At 45.0% G+C, this 20,565-nt stretch overlaps 1 protein-coding gene across 2 annotated transcripts in view; it reads right to left on the minus strand.

Moving 5' to 3' along the window:
• The window catches only part of ASB18 (ankyrin repeat and SOCS box containing 18), a 61,328-nt gene that overhangs the window by 26,985 nt on the left and 13,778 nt on the right, over positions 1-20,565 (minus strand). The window contains exons 2-3 of one of the 2 annotated variants that reach the window (XM_080933056.1): positions 14,026-14,148; positions 10,615-10,882 (exon numbers count right to left, since the gene is read on the minus strand). In XM_080933056.1, the coding sequence (XP_080789182.1) occupies positions 10,615-10,882; positions 14,026-14,148 (391 nt within the window). The remainder of the gene's footprint in view (positions 1-10,614; positions 10,883-14,025; positions 14,149-20,565) is intronic. The other variant, XM_080933055.1, reaches the window with a different exon arrangement.

The raw sequence follows: 20,565 nt of genomic DNA on the forward strand, positions 1-20,565 counted from the left end.
CAAGAAGTCACAGATGGCCAACAAATGTATAGAGTAAGGGAGGAAACCCTCCCACCCCAATTAAATGGAAATAATAAAATAGTGTTTCAATCTCCATAAATAACTATAGCAATTATACAGCTGGTGGGAAGACCTGAATGTAGGTAGAACCGTTTAGTAAGTATGGATGTAAAATGAGGATGAGTGGAACCAAGAGCAATCCATCTTGCTTCCAGTGTGTTGAGTAGCTTTATCCGCTATCAGGATGTTCTGCTTTACCTCAGACCCAAATGACTGTGAACCAAAAGCTTTTGCTACTATGAGCCCAAATGAGTCTTTCCATCCCTAAGTTAAGTCAGATATTTGCCACAGTGATGGAAGGTCTACAAAGACAAATGAAGTCATAATTGTCAACACATTTCTAAATTTGTTAAGTACATCTTATCAACTACTTAAAGTGAGTGAAAGAAATTCAAAAATATAAACAAGAGGACAGTGGATCTGTGTTGTGTCTAATGTGCAGGTAGAATGGAGGGGAGGGAAGAAGAGAGAAGAATGTGAGGGAGTGGGAAAGGAGAAAGACCAAGTTGCTGGCTCAGAATTCCTTACCAGCAAAGATGATGCCTTTCAAACATTCAAAAGAAATAACTGTTCTCAAACAGCAAACACTGAGAGTATTCACCAGCAACAGACTCTCATTAGAAGCACCACTGAGAAAAGTCTTTGGAGCAGAAGGAAAAGAATAACCGAAGAAGTTCTGGATTTCCACAGAGCAATGAAAAGAAAGGGTACATTAGTAGAAGTAAAATCTGTTTTGTATTATTTTAACATATTTAGCAGATAATTGACTGTTAGATGATAATAGCAATGCATTGTGGGATTTAAATGTAAGTAAAGTATACAATACCCATAGCAAGAGAATGAGAAGAGATGAATGGATATATACTGTCATATGATTTTTATAGTATGCATTAATTGAGGTCAGACTAAGATAAGGTAATATACAGGATAAAATCCAAAAGGAATCACAACAATAACACAACCAAAATTGTATTTATTAAAGTATACCAAAACAAATATAAAATAAAGAATACTTAGTAGATGATGCAGAAGAAGATACAGAGAGTAAAAAAAGAATAGATTTAAGACTTGAGCTTAAAATTTTACAAAAATTACACTAAATATAAATGACACAAATGCCAAATTAAAAGGAAGAGGCTTGGGGGAACTATATAAAAGGATGCAAGATACACGTATAATCTGCCTATAAGAAACTCACTTAAGGGCTGGAGAGATGGCTCAGAGGCTCAGAGGTTCAGAGGTTAAGAACACTCACTGACTGTTCTTCCAGAGGTTCTAAGTTCAATCCCAGCAACCACATGGTGGCTCACAACCATCTGTAATGGGATCTGAGGCCTTCTTCTGTTGTGCCTGAAGAGAGTGTCAGTGTACTCACATATAAAACACATAAATCTTTTAAAATACTCACTTAAAACATAGAGCATTCTGGTGGCAGAGGCAAGTGGATCTTTGAGTTTAAAGCCAGTCTAGTTCACATAGCAAGTTCCAGGACAGCCAGGACTACACAGAGAGATAGCCTAATCTCAAAAGCAAAACATAAACAAAACCAAAACTCCATAAACTGGGCATCACCGGTGGCATACGTATATTGTTTCAGCACTTGGGAGATGGTGACTAAAGAATCAGAATTTCAAGATTATTATTGGTTACATAATGAATCTGAGGCCAGCCAGGATATGGGAGACTCTGTCTGAGAACAAACAGTTAGAATTGGAGGCTGATTCAAACTGGTAGCAAACATCTGCCTTAATGCTTCCTTTATTTTCTCTCTTGCCATAGATGAGATATTAGGTTTTCGTCTAACAAATCCTCTACAGAAAAACTATGAATAAAATGGATGGATTTAGGAAGTGATTAAGTCTTAAGCTCTCTGTGGCCACAGATGCAAGTAGTGCTTACAAAAGGCCCGGCAGGAAGTGAGTCCATTGCTTCCATATCTTCAGCCTCTTATGCCTCATGAATATGCAACAGTGAAGTTCAGTGCTGAAAGCAGAGAGAGCCCTCACCAGACCCGCATCTGTTGGTACCTCCGTCTTGGGCTTCCCAGTTCACTCTTAGAAATGGGGCAAACAACTATATGTGATTTTTAAACTACCCAGCCTAAGGCATTTTGTCATAGCAGCAGGAATGGATTAGGCAGCAAGGAACTGAGTTCATCCACGACCAATGAGGAATGGAGACCTTCAACCCAGCAGTCCTTAAGGAATTGAATTCTGTCAGTAACTGCATGGGCTTGTCTACAGGTTTTCTCTAGTTGGACACTCAGACCAGACTGCAGGACTTCATGTCACTTTCGAAAAGCCTAAAAGCAGAAAACCCAACTAAGCTATAACCGAACTCCTGATTCACAGAGATTGTGGCATAATAAGTGGGTTTTTGAGAAGTCAATTTTAGTTTCCTGTGTACACGTGAGCACCTGCAAGGATTCCTGGTTCCCACGCAGGTGAGAAGGAGGAATCGGGTCCGCTGGACCTGAAATAAAGATAGTTTTGAGACACATGTGGGTGAACTGAATGAGGTGTCTCTGGAGGAGCAGCCAGTGTCCTTAGTCACTGACTCACCTCCCCAGCCTTGAAACATGTTTTGATTCTGTTTGTGCTGATTTGCTACACATTAGTAATAGAACCGATGAGACACAGATGCTATGACAGCAGCTATTTTAAACTATTATTTCTTTCTTATTTTTAAAATCTTTATTCATTGAAATTAATTAAAAATTAAATAATTAAAATGTAACGATACCATTCCCCCTCTCCTTTCTTCCATCCAGTCCCTTACACGCACCCTCAAATTTAAATTCATTCCCTCACATTTAAACTCATGGTCTCTTTTTATTTAATTGCTGTTTTACACACACACACACACACACACACACACACACACACAGCTGTAAATAGTTAAACACAGTCTACTCAGTTTGTATACTGTTACTTGTATATATATGATTTCTAGGCTGGCCGCTTGGCATTGGTTAACCAATCGGGGGGAATCTTACCTAGGGAAGACTATTTTTTTTCCTGCTCTCAGTTTTTTAAAGTAGCTATTTTTAATATCAGCCAATGTATATTATAGCCCAAAAAAAGATAACTAGAAAGATGGCTTTGTGGTTAAAAGCACTGGTTCCATTTTCTGAAGACCCGTGTTAAATTCCCACTACCCACATGGTGGTTCACAATCATCTGTGACTCCAGTACCTAGGACATCCCCAATGCCCTTTTCTGACCTCTATGTGCACTGCACACATGCAGCACACAGGCATATACTCAGCCAAACACACGGAGAGAGTTTAACTCCCTTGTCAATGACTCGGCTAGGTTAAAGAAAGTGATTAAGTACTCAGAAGTATTGGTAGGCCTAGGGAAATTCATGTGATTGACTTTCCTAGAACAATAAATCACACAACTGCCAAATACAGATTAAAGCACACGAGGACATTTACCAAGAGCAGCATATTTTGGATTATAAAATGAATCTCAATGGGTTTATAAAGTCATGCAAAGGAAAACTTCCAAACACCTTTGATTAAGTTGGGAGGTAGAGGCAAGTGAATCTTGTGTATTTAGGGTCAGTCTGAAAAGTTCCAGGCCAGCCAGGACTACACTGTGAGATCATGTCTCAATGAAATAAGAGTAAGGATAATATATAGGAAGACTTGTAGTATATAAGGATATTATATAGGAAGATTTGTAGTATATAAGGATAGTATATAGGAAGACTTATAGTATATAAGGACTTGTAGTATATAAGGATAGTATATAGGAGGACTTGTAGAGCCCTGGAAGTTTACATTTGAAAAATAATATTCAAACCAATGACATCAGCACACATACAAATGCATTTTTAAAAGATAAGCAAATGAAACTCAATGCAAGCAAGGAAGGGAACTGCAGAGAACTCTGCAGGGATCAGTGAAACAGAGAACAGAAAAATAATAGAGAGGAGAATAAGAAAAAATATCAGAGAAGTTCAGTGAAATCACAAACAAAACTGCTGGTGACCTGGGAAATTCTAACACAATGAATGACGGAGGGTCAATGAGGTTAGAAGGGAAACGAAGGGGGTGGAACACACCCCAATCATCATGAATGATGGAGGTAATACAACAATTCACAGCCAGTATTAAAAATAAGAGTAAACTTCATGGGAGCAAATAAGGCCACCTAGCTGAAAGAGACAAAGCTCTATGAAAACTCACTTAAAAGGAGAAATAACCTACCTCTATTTATGAAACAATGTGAGTTTATAGTTAGAAAACTCTCACCATGAAAAAGCCACACCTGGATGATTTTGGTGGTGAACTGCACCAAATACCAGGACAATCTAAGATCTTCTTAAAAAGAGAAGTGGGGGCCGGGGCTGGAACGATGGCTCAGCAGTTAAGAGAACTGACTGCTCTTCCAGAGGTCCTGAGTTCAATTCCCAGCAACCACATGTTGGCTCACAACCATCTGTAATGGGATCAGGTGTCCTCTTCTGGTATTTCTGAAGACAACAACAGTGTACTAACATACATGAACTAACTAACTAACTAACTAACTAAATAAATAAATAAATATTTAAAAAAAGATAAGGGGGAGGAGGAAAGATTCCTTCTCCCATGATTACTGACATTATGTCTCTGAAAACTCATATCAGACAAAGATGGTATAAGACAATTGTAGACTAATATCTCTAATAAAAAAGAAGTGTAGGTATAGTATTAAAAATGTTATAGCAAATGAAAATCAGGTATCCATTCATCTAACCATCCATCATCCATCCATCCATCCATCCATCCATCCATCCATCCATCCATCAATCTATTTGAACTTAACAATTCATGAGTAAGTTAATCTCAGGAATGCAAGGTTGGTTATTCCATTTCTCAGTGTTAAGACACAAAGCAAGGGTCATATGATCATTTCTACACATGTAAAACATTTGTGGTCAGGTGGTGATGGCAAACACCTTTAATTCTAGCACTCAGGAGGCAAAGGCAGGTCGATCTCTGAGCTTGAGACCAGTCTGCTCTGCAGAGCAAGTTCCAGGTTGGCCAAGGCTATACAGAGAAGCCCTGTCTCAAAAACCAATTAAAAAAAACTCAATGTTCATACATAGGATATGTCCACATATAATATAATACAAACTCTCAATGACCTAAGAAGGAGTGCTCCATCTTTGAAAAAGGTGATCTACAAGAACTTCTTCATGCTGAAAGACATTGAATGCTGTGCTCTAAGACAAGAAACAAGGAGACAGACTCTTCAGCTCCTTTCTTCAGAATTATGCCAGAGGATCTGGTCAATGAAACATGCATGAGAATGAGCATTGAGATTGCAAAGGAAGCAGAACTGAATTTGTTTGCAGATACTGTAGTTAATTGCCTGCATAGAAATCCCATGGGATTTACAAAGAGTCTTTAGAGAAACCAGAGAGTCCATTGAGGCAGAAGGCTGCAAGCTCTCATACAGAGAATTAAAAAAAAAGAAAGAAGGAAGGAAAAAAGAGAAGTAAAAAATAAAAAACTATGGCAGCTACACAAAATCAGAACTAGAAATGAAAATGCCTTCTACATTGGCATCAAAACTATGAAATGTTAATATCTGGTCATAGTTGTATCCTAGTTTCCTTTCCACTGCTTAGAGAAAACACTCTGACCAAAGCAAGGAAGGGCAGGAAAGGGTTTATCTGGCTTATACTTCCAGTCATAGTCCTCCATGGAGGGAAGTCAGGCAAGGAGCTCAAGAAAGAACTTGAAGCAGAAACTATGAAGGGATGCTATTTACTGCCTCACTCACAGGGTCATGCTTAGCTGGCTTTATTATGCAGACCAGGACCACTTGTGTAGGGATGATGCCGCCCACAGTGGACTAGGCCCCCCTGCATAAGTTAATGGTCAAGACAGGGCCCAACATCAATTAGTAGTCAAGACAATCATTCACAGACATGCCTGCTAGCCTTTGGGTAATCTCTCAACTGAGAGTTCTTTCTTAGGTGACTCTAGGCTATGTCAAGGTGACAGTTAAAGGGCAGTAGACATGGGGAGGGGGCACATTTATGATCAGCTCTCAAATAGCTGTGGCAGGGAGATCATGAATTTGAAGTCAGCTTGAGCTATACAGCAATACCCTTTCAAGCCAATTAGCAAGCAAATGTGTGTGTGTGTGTGTGTGTGTACATATGAATTAGGAATAAATCTTATACAATATTTACAAACCCCATACACAGAAAATTACAAATCACAGTGGAGAGAAAACAGAGAGGATCTAAATAAATGGATTTAGAATTGTGTGTGAATTGTATCCAAACACTGGAAACCTAAACCTAAAGGTTTGTTTATGATGCTTACTCTTTCCAAACTGATGTTCATGGCAGCCCTAGTCAAAATCCAACAGACATCACATAGACGTTGACCAACCGAACCAAACATTCAAGTGACATGCAAATGAGTCACAATAGCCAAAACAACCCTGAAAATAACGTTTGAGGGCTCAGTATTACTTTTAAGTTGGAATTTTAATGCACATTAGTGTTCTGCCTCCATGTATGTCTGTGTGAGGGTATCAGATCTTCTGGAAATAGAGTCGCCGACAGTTGTGAGATGCCATGGGGTTGCTGGGAATTGAAACTGTCTCCTTTGGAAGATCAGCCAGTGCTCTACACCATTGAGCCATCTCTCCAGCCCCCCTGAGGGCTTACTCTTAAGTTCTACACAGTTATAACAGGGAAGGTAATGCAGTATTGGTGGAGCTGAATAGATTCTTAAGGAGATGGCCTTTCCACCCTGGCCACCTTGCATGTGGCCATACTGAGGATACTGTTTGACTGACTGCCCAGACACAGTCTTAGAACATCCTGCAATCTTTTTTTAAAAAAAGATTTATTTATTTATTTATTTATTTATTTATTTATTTATTTATTTATTTAATGTATGTGGGTACACTGTAGCTGTCTTCAGAAACACCAGAAGAGGCATTGGATCCCATTATAGATGGTGGTGAGCCACCATGTGGTTGCTGGGAATTGAACTCAGAACCTCTGGATGAGCAGTCAGTGCTCTTAACCGCTGAGCCATTTCTCCAGCCCCCAGAACATCCTGCAATCATTTTGAATCCTTATAAGGAGTAACTGCAAGGCCACTTGCCTCCCTGATGGGAACCATGTGGCTGTTCCTGTCCCTTCCCGGATTCTGAGGAGGCTTCTTTTCTCACTCAGATCAGAGTGACAGATGAAACTGCTCAAGGGAGGGACGCTTACACAAGGTCGCTTGCAGTGAGATTTCCTTCCATTCACATGAATACCATCAACCTCTTTGGTCCAGAATATGAGATAAGTACTGTGTGACGTTGCCATGGCAGCTCTTCCTCTCAGTGTTTATGCAACACATTGGCTCATTGTGTTATCACCAGTTAAACCAGCAAGAATGTGTCTTTTCTTGTGTGTACTTGGCAAGGGAGTCTGGACATGAACAACTTGATTTGTGTGTATGTGTGTGTGTGTGTGTGTGTGTGTGTGTGTTTGTAGAGGCCAGAGGTCAACCTTGAGTGCGTGTCACCGTCGCCTGGCTCCCCACCTCCTTACTTGAACAGGGTTTTTTATTGGTCCTGTAGCCCACCAAATAAGTGAGGCTGGTTGGCCAGCGACCCTAGGGAGACTTATGCCTTTGCCTCCCCAGGACTATAAGTGCATGTTAGAGAACTGGGAGGGAAGAAAGGGTAAGAAATTGTATAATTATATTAAAATTTCAAGAAATAGAAGGAATAATTAAAGAAAAAAGTGGATGCCATTATGCCTGGCTTTTAAATATGAGCACAGATGGACAGAGCCATCTACTTGGTCCTGATTAATTGATTTTTGGGGCAATTTGCAAAGTCAAGAGAGTGAAGAAAGGAAGGGGTTTTGACCCCAGCAGGTTTGATATATTCCTGAAGCAGCATTTCACACCACAGCACATCACTCAGCATGAGAAAGAAATGGTCTAAGGGGTATACACAGAAGAACGGGTGTGCCCCAGAGTAAATACGCTGAGGAAAAGAAGCCAGAGAAATCCCTGCTGGAACAGCTGGAAAAGCAAAGTCACAAAACAAACTAGTGACTTCGATCACGCCTCACAGCCTTTTAAGAAAAGGACTCAAAAATGGGTTAGATTTTTTTTTTTAAAAAACAGCTCAATCCTGGCATACAACAGCAGGTCACAGTGCCATGAGACAGCTAGCTCTCCACACATGGTGCAAATTGCTGGGGGATCTACAAAGTGAACTGTGATCTCTCTCTCTTTTCCCCCAGACAGGGTTTCTCTGTGCAGCCCTGGCTGTCCTTGAACTCACAGAGATCCTCCTGTCTCTGCCTCCCAAATGCTGGAATTAAAGGCCTGTATCAACCCTAGAGGCAGCAACAGGAGTTTGGTTCCCTGGGATTTAGATCAGAAACAGAGGAGAGTTGGGAGCTCACTGCAGAGGGACTGGATCTAACCTACCCTAGGCTAATATCAAAGAGCCAGCACCCCCACAGCCAGGCTCTGAGTACAGAACCTCTCACACCATCAGCAGGCTTTTGTCTAGTCAAGTTTCTGGAGAAACTGCCAGACAAAGTAAGTGTCTGGGGTTATCTCGGCCTCAAAGTTACAACAAAAGGTGGTTGCAGTCTGGGCAAGATGAATCCAAACAGATTTTAATCTAGGACTGTAAGATTTAAGTCTGTAGAAGAAACAGAGAAAACCTCTGTGGACTTGGGTCAGGCAAAGAAATTCTAGATAAAACAGCCCAACACATACCTCAAAAGAGTAAATTTGACAAATTGAACTTTATCAAAAGGAAAAACTTCTTTTCCTCATGGATACTGTTGAGAGAAGAAAACAGAAGACAGAGGCTGGGAGATGGTGGTTGTTAAATCTCACACGTGACGAGGGCCTTGTACCTTCAGTATATAAAGAGATTTTCAGGTTTTACTATGAAAACAACTGAAATTAATTCTGGGAAAAGGATCTGAACAGATAGCTCACACAAAAATCCTCCATTATTTTGTCTGTCTGTCCATCCATTGATCACAGTAACTACGATTGAACTCATAGCCTCACAAATACTAGTGAAGTGCCTTACCCTGAACTACATCCCTTCAGGGGTTCAGATGTCTTTCTTTCAGTTAGGAATGGGTAAAACACACTGTCATGGACCCACACCATGGGATACTACTTAGTGCGAAAAGAGAAGGGACTATGGGATAATCACAACATGGACGTATGCCAGAAGAATTATGTTGGGAACAAGAAAGTAGACGGCACATTTTTGTTGTTGAACTTTTTGGGCTTTTTAAACACGTGCGACTTACTGATGGGTAAGTCACAGGGTGGGACCTCCGCTTTGAAAACATGCCAGAGCTTTGTTACTCTCAAGATGCTGGGGGTCCGAGGGCCTCTCAGGCACCTCCACTCGGCACCTGGCGACTACCCTTCCTGCTTGCTTGATGCTCCCGCTTCCAAGGGGCGGGAGACCCTGGTAACTTTGGGCAGGTAGGGGAGCATCGGACTCCAGCAAGATCCAAGTGAGGGATGGAGTAATTTTATGTTATCGCTACTACAGAGGAAGCTGCCAAGCAATTATAAAGCAGTAGGACCCAGAACCTTCGAAAAGAAATGTTGGGATGACATACTACTGGTAGGAAAAAAAAAAAAAAAAAAAAAAAAAAAAAAAAAAAAAAAACCAAAAAACCAAAACAAGACAAAAATCCAAAACCGCCAACAGCAGTACCAAGGTTGCTGGAGCCCGTTTTGATCCTTTCCACCCCAGGCAGCGCGACCCGGGCGGGTGGAGTCCTTGCGGGCCTCGGAAGCTCCCGCCCGAGAAGCTAACCATTTATGTCACACTGTGACAATTATTCTGCATAAAATTATCATTAAAAACCCTAATTTTTCAGCCTCCAACCCCGCCAGTGGCCTTTTAGCATTCTTCAGAGCCGCGTCTGCAGGCCGTGATCAGAGGCTCATTACCGCGGCGTGGCTCCCCGCGCGCTCGCAATCAAGCGCTAATTAACCCGCCCGGGGCCGCGCCAGCGGGGCGGGGTCAGGGAGGGTCCAGCGGCCGGTGGGGCGGGGTTCATGGTCTGGGGTAGGACATCAGACTGATCCCAGCATAGGCCTGAAAGATCCCAGCTAGGGGGTATGGGTCAGGATCACTAGCTTGGGAATTAGGGTCAGAATCCCTAATTCCAGGGACCAGGATCAGGGTCTCTGATGTGGGGAGTGGACTTAGGGTCCTGGGCCAGGAGACGAGGGGTAGACAAATGTCTGTCTTGAGGACTACAGACAGTTACAATCCTAGGTTTGGGGATGAGAACACATAGCTCTACCAAAGAGACCAGATATCCCACTTCGGGGTTAGGGCTAGACAGGTTCCCAGCCTTGGAAGTGGGAGTCAGGGTCCCTACCTGAATCAACCGTGTGGGAAAGGAGTAAGTATGGACCCGGGTCCGAGATCAAGTGGCCAAGGGCCAGACTTAGTCTAGGCCTTAGACCCCCTGTGTTGCTGAACCAGTTCATGATAGGGCGTAGGGGTGTGGGGGTGTGTGGGGGCGTCTTACCCAAGTGAGGCTGGTGTGCTGCATAGGTGCAGGGGTGCCAGGCCCTCCGAGCTGAGCAGATCTGGGTCTGCTCCGTGCTGTAGCAGCAATCGGGCGCAGGCAGTATGACTCCCGAGACAGGCCTCATGAAGGGCGCCACGACCTCCGGGGCTGGCATCAGGATCAGCTTTGCGACTGAGCAGGTGTCGCACGCAGGACTCGTGGCCGTGGGCTGCAGCGATGCACAGCGGCGTGGTGAGCTCCCGCTTGTACTCCAGGGTCCAAAGGCCTGGGAGGGGGAGGGGCCAGGGTATAAGGTGAATGGGGCAAAAGGAAGAACCGGTGGGGCGAGCAGTTTGCTGAGGCTGGAGGGCGAAACCACATCTTAGAGCTGAGTACCAGGTGCATGGGTACGAGAGTCACTTGGAAGATGTGTACCCCAAGGAGGTGTTCCTACAATCCTCGGCTCTACCAACTGATGCTCGCAGCCAACCATTGGACTGAGAACGGGGTTCCCAAGGGAGGAGTTAGAGAAAGGACTGAAGGAGCTGAAAGGCTTTGCAACCTCATAGGAAGAACAACAATATCAACCAACCAGACCCCCAGAGCTCCCAGAGACTAAACCACGAACCAAAGGACACATGGAGGGACCCATGGCTCCAGCCACAGGCCTTATCCGGCACCAACGGGAGGAGAGGCTCTTGGTCCTGTGACGGCTCCATGTAGGGGAACGCCAGGGCAGGGAGGCAGGAGGAAGTGGGGGTTGGGGGAGCACTGTCATGGGGGGGTGAAATAGGGGGATTCAGGAGGGGAAACCAGGAAAAGGGATAACATTTAAAATGTAAATAAAGAAAATAATCCAATTAAAAAAAAGATGTATACTCCAGACATAGAAAGACACGAGGAAGAAAAGATTGAGAGGAATGGCTTGTGAAATTTTCCAGGATCTAACCTTTGTCACCTACTCTTTTATCAAGAAAAAGAAGCAAACAGACAAACCAAACCCCATCAAGGACTGGGGAAAAAGACGGGAAGAAATTGAGTGCTCTTGGAAGTGACGGCTGTAAAAGGTGGCATTCATGCAGCTGTCCACAGTCAACACAATTCTGGTGTGTGTGTGTGTGTGTGTGTGTGTGTGTGTGTGTGTGGTATGTGTGTGTGTGGTGTGTGTGTGTGTGGTGTGTGTGTGTCATGTGTGTGTGTGGTGTGTGTGTGTATCATTGCTCTTTCTTGATGAATGAATGAGCAGGTGCTGTGTGTGGCTTCTGTGAACACTTCTCTGCTTTCATGAAGCAGGGGCAAGGTTGTTAGTGGCCAGGAGCACATGTGTGTGTGTGTGTGTGTCCCCTGTGAATACCATCAAGGGATAGGCACTCACATGGCAAGAGCTCCCTGTAATGATGGAAGAATCGATGAGGTGGCTGTAATGAGCTGTCCAGGAGACCCTTTTTTGAGGCCAACCTCCTTCCTGGGACCCATGCTGGGCTGTTTTGAAAGCCCACACTCATTAATTACCTACCTGTGTGTGGCAGAGATTCCCAGCCTACTGCTTGTTCCAAAGGCCCAACCTGGACTAGCTGTTTGCTCAGTGGACAAAGTGGGGGAGTGATTGTCACCACTGGTTAACGTGACAGTACTCAGAGGCTCAGAGATAATGTGGGGGCTTGTGGGGGGGAGTCTGCTTAGGTTTGGACTCTCTTTTCTAGGGAAGACAGTCTGATTACAGCGATGGGGTGTGTCTTCCTTGAGGAGAGTGGGCCCTCTGTCTTCTTCAGGGACCACACCTTGGACCCCTACTTTGGTGCACCCACCAAGACATAGAGTTTGCTTTTACTTGTCCAGAGTCTTCAAAGTTCCCAGCCTACTCTCTGCTATCCCCCATCCCCTACCCCAGTTCTGTATGCCCACCCTGGTGAGCCAAGACTTCCTAGGTCCTGGGCTGATGAGGGTCCTTCATGCAACAGAAAGCTTAACTTATGGGCTGGGGAGATCCCTCAGCTGGTAAAGCATTTGCTATGAAAATAAAAGGACTTGGGTTTGATCTCCAGAGTCTACATACAAAATCCAGGCATGGTGGTTCATGCTTACAATCCCAGTGCTAGGGAAATGGAAGACCCTCCGGCCCACTGATTGGCCAGAGCAGCCTAGCCTCGCCGACAAGCCTCAGGCCTGTGAGATGCTCTGTCCCAAGAGTCAGTGTTCCCAGGAGCTGTTTCTGCTCTGGGAAGTCAGGTGGCTGGGCACAAAATACCACGGAATCCAGGTAGCCCCGAGCCCCTGCCATCCTGGTCCTCACTGAGCTCTGGCTATCCTACCTGGACGCCTCCATTTCCCCAATCCTTCGCTCTCAGCACATTTTAATGCCCTGCCCTGCAGATGTGTTCTGAAAAGACGGAGGAGCATAAGGGTCAAAAGACAATGGGCGTGGGGACTGAATTTTGACAAGATGGAAAAACTAGGTTAAGCTAGCATCCTGGGGTTTGCCATCTGATCACATGTGAGTCCTGTGTTGGGTAGCATGTGATTTAAAAACTAAACGTGGTTTAGCATTCAAGCAGCTGACATTCTTGGTCTGGAGCTGGTGGAGGAGGGATGCCCAGATAGGTCTCACTAGGAGGTGGTACAGCCAGACCCATAGGATTGGTACCTTCCAGCCAGCAGGCTTCATGCTTGTTACAAACAGGACATCTCTTTGGCAGTGTTTTGGCTTAAATTCCCCTTGCTCATGAAAGGTTTAGACAGAAATGTGTCGGTAAAGAGCCATCTTTCCACATTCTTGGCCTGCTAGAGCTCACAGGTTAGGACTTGGGACACTGGCCGCAGATCCTCACTTTCCTATGGTCTGGCAGAGCTGTGGTGGGCTTCAACACAGGAGAGCACAGCAGGTGGGTGCCTGCCTAGCACAGGCTCCTAACGCCAAAGCCTAGGTACATCTGGATGGCTCAACACATAACAGCCACACCCGAGTGTCAGGAGTGTGTCCCGTCACACACAACACAAGGATCTATGGATTTATTTCCCCTTTCTTGTTTCCAGGCTTCTCTCAGGTTCCAAGGGGAGGGTCTGCTGCAAGCCTGGTGTTTTTCCCTCTGTTGATGCTGCATGAGCCCCAGGATGCAGTACCCACTGCTGAAGTGCTGTGGTACCCAGTGATTCATGCCTCACACAGAGCTTCGTGTCAGAGGTCTGTCTAGTCTCTGGCTCCCCGGATGTCAGGATCAATGGCTACACCAGGGCTTTGCTTTCAAGGTAAGACATGCACTCAACACCACCCGTCATTTTCCCTTTGGAAGCTCATCACCCACTAGACCAAATTTGTTTACAGACCTCCTTTGTTATAGACACTCCTCCCTTCAGGAAGGATGCGCAGGTTTCCAGAGGGTTAGTAGAAACTGAAAAAGGCACCGTAGAGCATTAGAGGAACCAGGGTACCTGAGAGCCCAAAGGTGGCCAGGGATGTCACCTGCCATTTCATCTCTTCGTCACTGATCTCAAACACCACGTTGGCACCCCAGCAGCACTGGTCCACGAGGGACTGAATATGGTCCAGGTTTCCTGCCTCCAGTGCAGAGTGGAACTCAAGCTCAGGAGTCCCAGCTCTGACTTGAGGCTCTTTGCTCATCTTCTGGAAGATCTGCAGCTTTCTTCCAACCAGCTCTGGGTGTCTCGCCATCTTAGAGCAACTGATTTTAGAATGGGTTCTTTAGCAGGGGAAGAAGGCCTTACAGAGAGCGGGCTGTTTCTATTGTCATTACTCCATTGTCCTCCACTTGGAGCACTGTGACAGTGTATTTATAACTCCTGTGGGCTCTGATGTGATAATGGTTACTTGATATGGCCACGGTCATGTGACCGAGATATCACTGTGTTCTCTCTCCCCTGTGATTGTATGGATGATAACCCCAAGGAGGAAAAAAAAATGCTTCTACCTGTCTCTGAGCTGCTCTGCACATGCAGAGTCAAAGGCAGACACCGGCCACATGCATTCCACCTAATGGACAGACCTGGCCCTTCTCTTATATACTGTTTGATCAGGCGACCCCAGCCATACACAAGGCACAGAGACTGGTGCCAAGGTCTAGAAAGCAGCCAAGGTCACGCAGTGCTTGGCAGGGTTGGATTCTCTGAAAGGAGGCTGTGAGAAGCCATTGTACCACACCGTGACAGGGAAGCCTAAATTGCCGTGGGGAGCTCAGGATGTTGGAGACGCCAGAACCAACGGATGACCACCAAGGAGGATTTCAGACACGTAGCAGAGCTGGACCAGGAGAATCAATGTGAACTGCAGGCAGCAGAGCTGGAGGGTGGGACTGTTGAGCTCAGACAGCAGATATGGAGACTTGGTGTTTGGACCTGCTTTGGCCTGGTCTCTCATTGTATGTCTTCCTTGCCCCCTTCCTCTCCTCTTCCCTTCCTCTCTTGTGAACTGGAGCTGTGTACTCTGTATCATCGGATATTGGAAAATGAGATTTGCTTTTATGTTTCACAGAGGCTCACAGTTAAGAGCATGTCTTGAGGGCACGCGAGTTGGCACAGCAGGTCAGTGCTGGTTTGATACACGGCCTAGTTCACAGGAAGGCAGATGGAGAGAAGCGACTCCACAAAGTTGTCCTCTGATGCCACCCCCACCTCGTATTCCCTGACACACAAACACAGTCTGAGTCTCAGACGAGAATTTTTGAATTAATTTGAGATTAATTTGGATTAATCTCTCTCTCCTGAGGTGTGTATGCATGTGTGTAGGTGTGTGTTATACATGTGTGTTATATAGCAGCTGTGTGTGTGTGTGTGTTCCTGGCTCTTCTTTTCTTTGAGTGCAGGTACTGCACTGTCTCATTTCTTCAAATGGACTGTAATCAGATCTACTTCTAGAAGGCTCCTGTAAGATGAGGCAACTTGAACTCGCCCCTCACGTTACATTGGAGGATGTTTTCCAACCTGTTGTAATCTGTCATCGGATGTGTTTCAGAGGGTCAGAGGTGAGTCTGGGAATAAGGTGAGCTGGGCTCTAGGCTAAATTTAGCTTCCTGTGTGTTTTAGCTGGAATCCTGTAGCTAGGGAATAGGGCTTTAAAAATAACTCCTGGCAGACAGGAGCACCTTTGCAAGTGGAACATGAAGATGACTCCACAAACCTGGCGGAGAGCTGAATAATAATGATAATGATGATGATGATAATAAAATAAACAATTATTATATTACAAGACTAGAAGCATTGTTGACTATCACATTAAATAAACAAACCGACCAACCTAGAAAGCAACCTGTTCTTTAGTTGTTAACTGAACATGGCTACATTTCAGGGTGTCTTGTAAGGTTTTGGGGATTCAGAGATGAAAACTTTCATCCTTGGGAATCACATGGGACAAGACATCCGAGTCTGGAATATCCCGACAGGAGCTGTTTGTCTTCCTCCTCAAAGCTGTGAGAAGTCCCTCTGGTGTGTGACACTTCTTTCTGATCCTGTGCTCACCCTCCTCCACCTCTAAATGACACTGCCTATTCCTGGCCGGGTGTGCCCACTACCTCATCTGCTTCCTTTTCTACTCCATCAAAACCAACGCGCAGCCCCAAGATTCCACACACCCTTTGCTTTCTTTGCCAAGTCTGGTCCATGTGGAAACCCAACTTCTTTTAAATGTAAATTTGTGTATATGTTGCTGAAAATCTGGTCAAAACTTGAGGGGTTACGGTAAAACAGAAGGACCAGACACTATGGTTTTACATTTCAAATTGAGATTTGTTCTGTATTTGAAATGTACACACCATGGTCTGGAAAAGCCTCCACCGGATTAGAAAAAAAGACAGGCTGGGAATGTTTAAAAACACGGGTGTCATTTGTAGGTCTGGGGGTCAGTAGGAACCCATTGGGTGAGTGGGACAAACTTTACTGTGCAGTGGGGTGAGGTAAAGGGTGTGTGCACTCCATTCTGAGATGGGTGGTATTCTGAAAACTTTAGAGAAGATGACAAACTACTGTTCTTTTAAAAAGAAACTCTGCCTGAGTGATTTCCGGTGGAGAAGGACCACACAGGAGGCCTCAGAGCAGTGCCTGATACTTTAGTTGCAAAATAGAATCGCCTGAAGAGCTATAAAAGCCAGGATGGCAGGACCCCAGCCTGAAGACTTGTGCTGTGCCCAGCTGCATGCATCGGGACCACTAGGAACTGTCTGAGTGCTTCTATCTGCAGCCAGTTAAGACCATGCTGAGCTAGGGACCCTGCAGATGCTACCTTCAGGTGATCTGTGTGAATATTCAGAGGGGAATTGGGGAGCACGATGCAATCAGTCTCTAAATGACCTCAGCTGGCCAGAGCAGTGGGCTCATTCAGTCGGTGATCCAAGCCGGTGGGGAAAATCCAGACATATAGGACCCTGTTTCTTGTGACTCAAGGGTCTCGGACTACTGCCCACTGTCCGGGTCCTGTTGATTATGCCTCTAAAGACTCTGCTTTCCTGTTGGCCAGCTCAGAGGTAGTTGGTGCCAAAGGCATACTGATGTTTGCACCCAAATTTAGGTGGCACCGATGCAGCAAGCTATTTGAAGTTATTTTAAACCATCAAAGCATGTCTGTAGAGAGCTGACTTGTGGCAGTGAGGGGTCAGTTCAAGTTCACTTACTTTGGCTTTCAGAACCCGGAATCCTTCCTGGAGTCCCTGAGCAGCTGTGCTTTGCTGCCCATGGACCCCTTTGATCCCTGCATGGAGTTGTGTAAATCCCTTTCAGCCTCTACACTGGCCCACAGTTGGTCTGATTTCTTTCTTGGCTAGTATCTTGTCTCCTAGTTAGGTTGCTAATTTAACATTTATTGGCATTAGCAGTTACACTGAGGATGGGAGTGGGGTCATCACACCCCATGCAGCCTTGGGAGACCGGTCTCATCAGTTCTTCTTCCTGTCTGAGTCTCTCTGGTGTCACCATGAAATCTTCCCTCTTTTCTTGCAAGTGTGATTCCAAGTGTGCTGTGGCGGGGGGGGGGGGGGGGGAGGGCTGGTCCTACCTAGAAATGCTTCCTGAATGCTGTCCTCTCCCGGAGAGAGGGTTGCTAATGAATTTCATTTGTCCCACCTTGGTACCACTTTGTTTATATGGTAAACCCTGGCAGGGTGCTAAACACATAGAAAGGCAGAGTTCTGAATGAATGGATGGGGAGGGAGGGAAGATCTAAGCAGGCAGGGATGCCCAGCTTCTGTCTGAATGACAGAGGAGCCATTTCTCCACACTTGAGCCAGGCAGTAACTGGATTTGAATGTTATATTGCAGAGAAATTTGATATTTAAATAATAAGTATGGTGCTTTGTTCACAGGAGGGACAAGAATTAGTCTTTCATAACTGTGTCTTGTCATGGAGACAGATAATGATATATATATCATATTATATATAATTATACATACATACATAAACATAGCCTCTGGATCCAGTGAGATGAAGGTGAACTCACCACTGAGATGGCCACAGGTTACACACATAATGGTGTCTGGGTGTTTGAGTGGTGATTCCACTATCTTCATGGTGCACCAGGATCCTGGTTTCCTGCATCCAGGCTGACAGATGATCATGTTTCCATTCCCGAACTGCATGTGAATAACTGCACTCTTGGGACATTGTAGAACAATCCAGTCAAATGCTGGGCTGGTGGCTTGATGACATGGCCCGCCTCTTTCTCTTCAGTAGTGACTTTCTATGTTTCCCAAGTAAGAGAAAGAGCTTCCGCACCAGCAGGATACCCCTGTCTTTTCCCCATGCTCTTAGGGTAAAAACCAAGGCTTGGCTTTCTTTCTAGACCAAGGGAAAGTGCCTGGCTCCCTGCTGGGGTCAAGTGTCCGAATGAGAGACAAGTTGAAGGCCAAGAAGCCAGTGTGTGATACATCAGAGTCTTTGCATGCTCTCTTAAGCATCCTCCTTTGTACTGTTGGCCCAGTCAGTGTGCCCCTTTTATAAATGGCCACAGTGGTGGTTTGAACGAGGAATGTCTCCCATAGGCTCAGGTATTTAAACAGTTGGTTCCCAGTTGGTGGTGCTGTTTGGGGACGTTATGGAACCTGAAGGACATGGAGTCCTACTGTGGAAAGTCCGACACTGGGAGTGAGTTTTGAGAGCTTATAGTCACTCTCCCCCCTACTTCAAGTTTGGTCTCCCGGAATCCTGTGTGGCCTCACAGCTTCCAGCTCCATCTGCCTGTTGTTACACTATCTCCATCCCACAGCATAAGCCCAGGTAAAGTGCTTTTGTTCATGACATTTTATTACAGCAGCAGAAAAGTATCTAATACACTGTCTAGATTCTACTGGACGCTAGGATGATGATGTCTCTTCCAGTATCCCCACAGCTGCAGGTTGGATCGTGGGCTTCGTTCATTATCCTTTTCTGATCATATTTTTTTTCTGGCAAGTTCTGAAGGCTGCCTGCCTTCACCCCACATCCTGCTTCTACTTTTATTATTATTGTTTTAAGTAGGAAGCCTGGCAGGTATGTAAAGCTCCACTTTAGACTTCTGGGACACATCTAGCCAAGTTAGTCACACAGACACTATACGAAGAGTGTCAAAGTGCCCTCACCTCTCCTCTGCATGACAATGTGAACACAGCACACCTCATTTAACAAAACATTAAAACATTTACTTCCTCAGATCAAGTGTATCTATTAATAATGACTTAAATTATCTGTACCAATTTCACATTATTAAGAAATCTCATTTTCACCATGTAGAAGAACGCAGTACGGGGGGTGGGGAGGGAACAAACCACCCCTGTAACTCATTGTCCCGATTATTTTCCTCACGTGCCACACAGCCCAACACAGACAATGTAAAGTGACAAGATCCAGCCCTGTCACGGACAGAGACACAGCTGAAGGTCAAGCACCATGTCCACTGACAGCCCACGAGTGCTTGTTTGGTGTCCAGGATACAAAGGTGCCCTTGAATGTGAGTTGCCACTGTGGCTGAGCTCAAGATGGAGACACCAAATACCCCTCGTGCAGGACCATGTGGTAACAACTCTGGCAGGACATTTGTAGATCATGGGGACAGAGCCTATCACAGAGCATTCCACACTCAAGGAGGCCAAGTTTCCTTGGCAGCTGTCCTGGGGATTTAATGACATGGTGAAATTGCAGCTTCTGCCTCTTGAGACAAATTGCATGCTCAGCCTGATTGTTTTCTATGAATCTCACACAGGGAGCAGGATGCTGCTCTCTTGAAGTTGGTTTGGTCTGATTGTTGTGCTGATCAAGACCCATGGCCCTGTTTGAAACCAGAAGTTCCTGGGGTACCTTCCCAGTCTTTTATGAAGGGCCAAGTAGAGCCGATTTTATGTGGTAAGTGGAAAAATTCTTTGGACTTTATTATTTTTTTTTTTTAAAGTTAAAAATTTCTTAATTTTTTATTTCTGGTACCACTACCACAATTTACAGGGCAATATACCTGATGTAATGAAAAGGAAAACACAAAGCTACAGCAGATAAAAGACCTCAGGAATGTACATCTAACTGACACTACATTACATTAATCAATAGCTGTACTTTGTGCAAACTGTGGCTGTGACCATCCTGAACAGGAAGGGTTTCCTGTTTGAGCTGCAGTAACTTTTCTGACTTTGGATCTTCCTTCCTCCTGTGGCAGATTTTTACAGTTCCTGTAATGCATTGAGGACGACTGTCTCAAAGTAACCTGCAGCCTTCCTGACACCTCCTCGCTCTCTCTCCTGCTAAGAACTGTAGTCGTTTCTGTTTTATTTTAAAACCTTCTGCTTCCATATCCACCACTTCCACCTCCAGGTCCATAGCCACCGTAGAGACTGCCTGAGCTTCTGCCACCAACACTGCCCCCTTCATGGGTCCATAATTTGATTGTTGCTGTCCACCATAATTTCCAAAGTCATTGTAGTTCCCACTACCACCATAGTTACCTCCACCAAACTTTCCTCCTTCACTGTAACCATCATCTCCTCTTCCACCTCCTCCTTTTCCTC

Source organism: Micromys minutus (genome assembly GCF_963924665.1).
Source record: "Micromys minutus genome assembly, chromosome: 19".
NCBI lineage: Eukaryota > Metazoa > Chordata > Mammalia > Rodentia > Muridae > Micromys > Micromys minutus.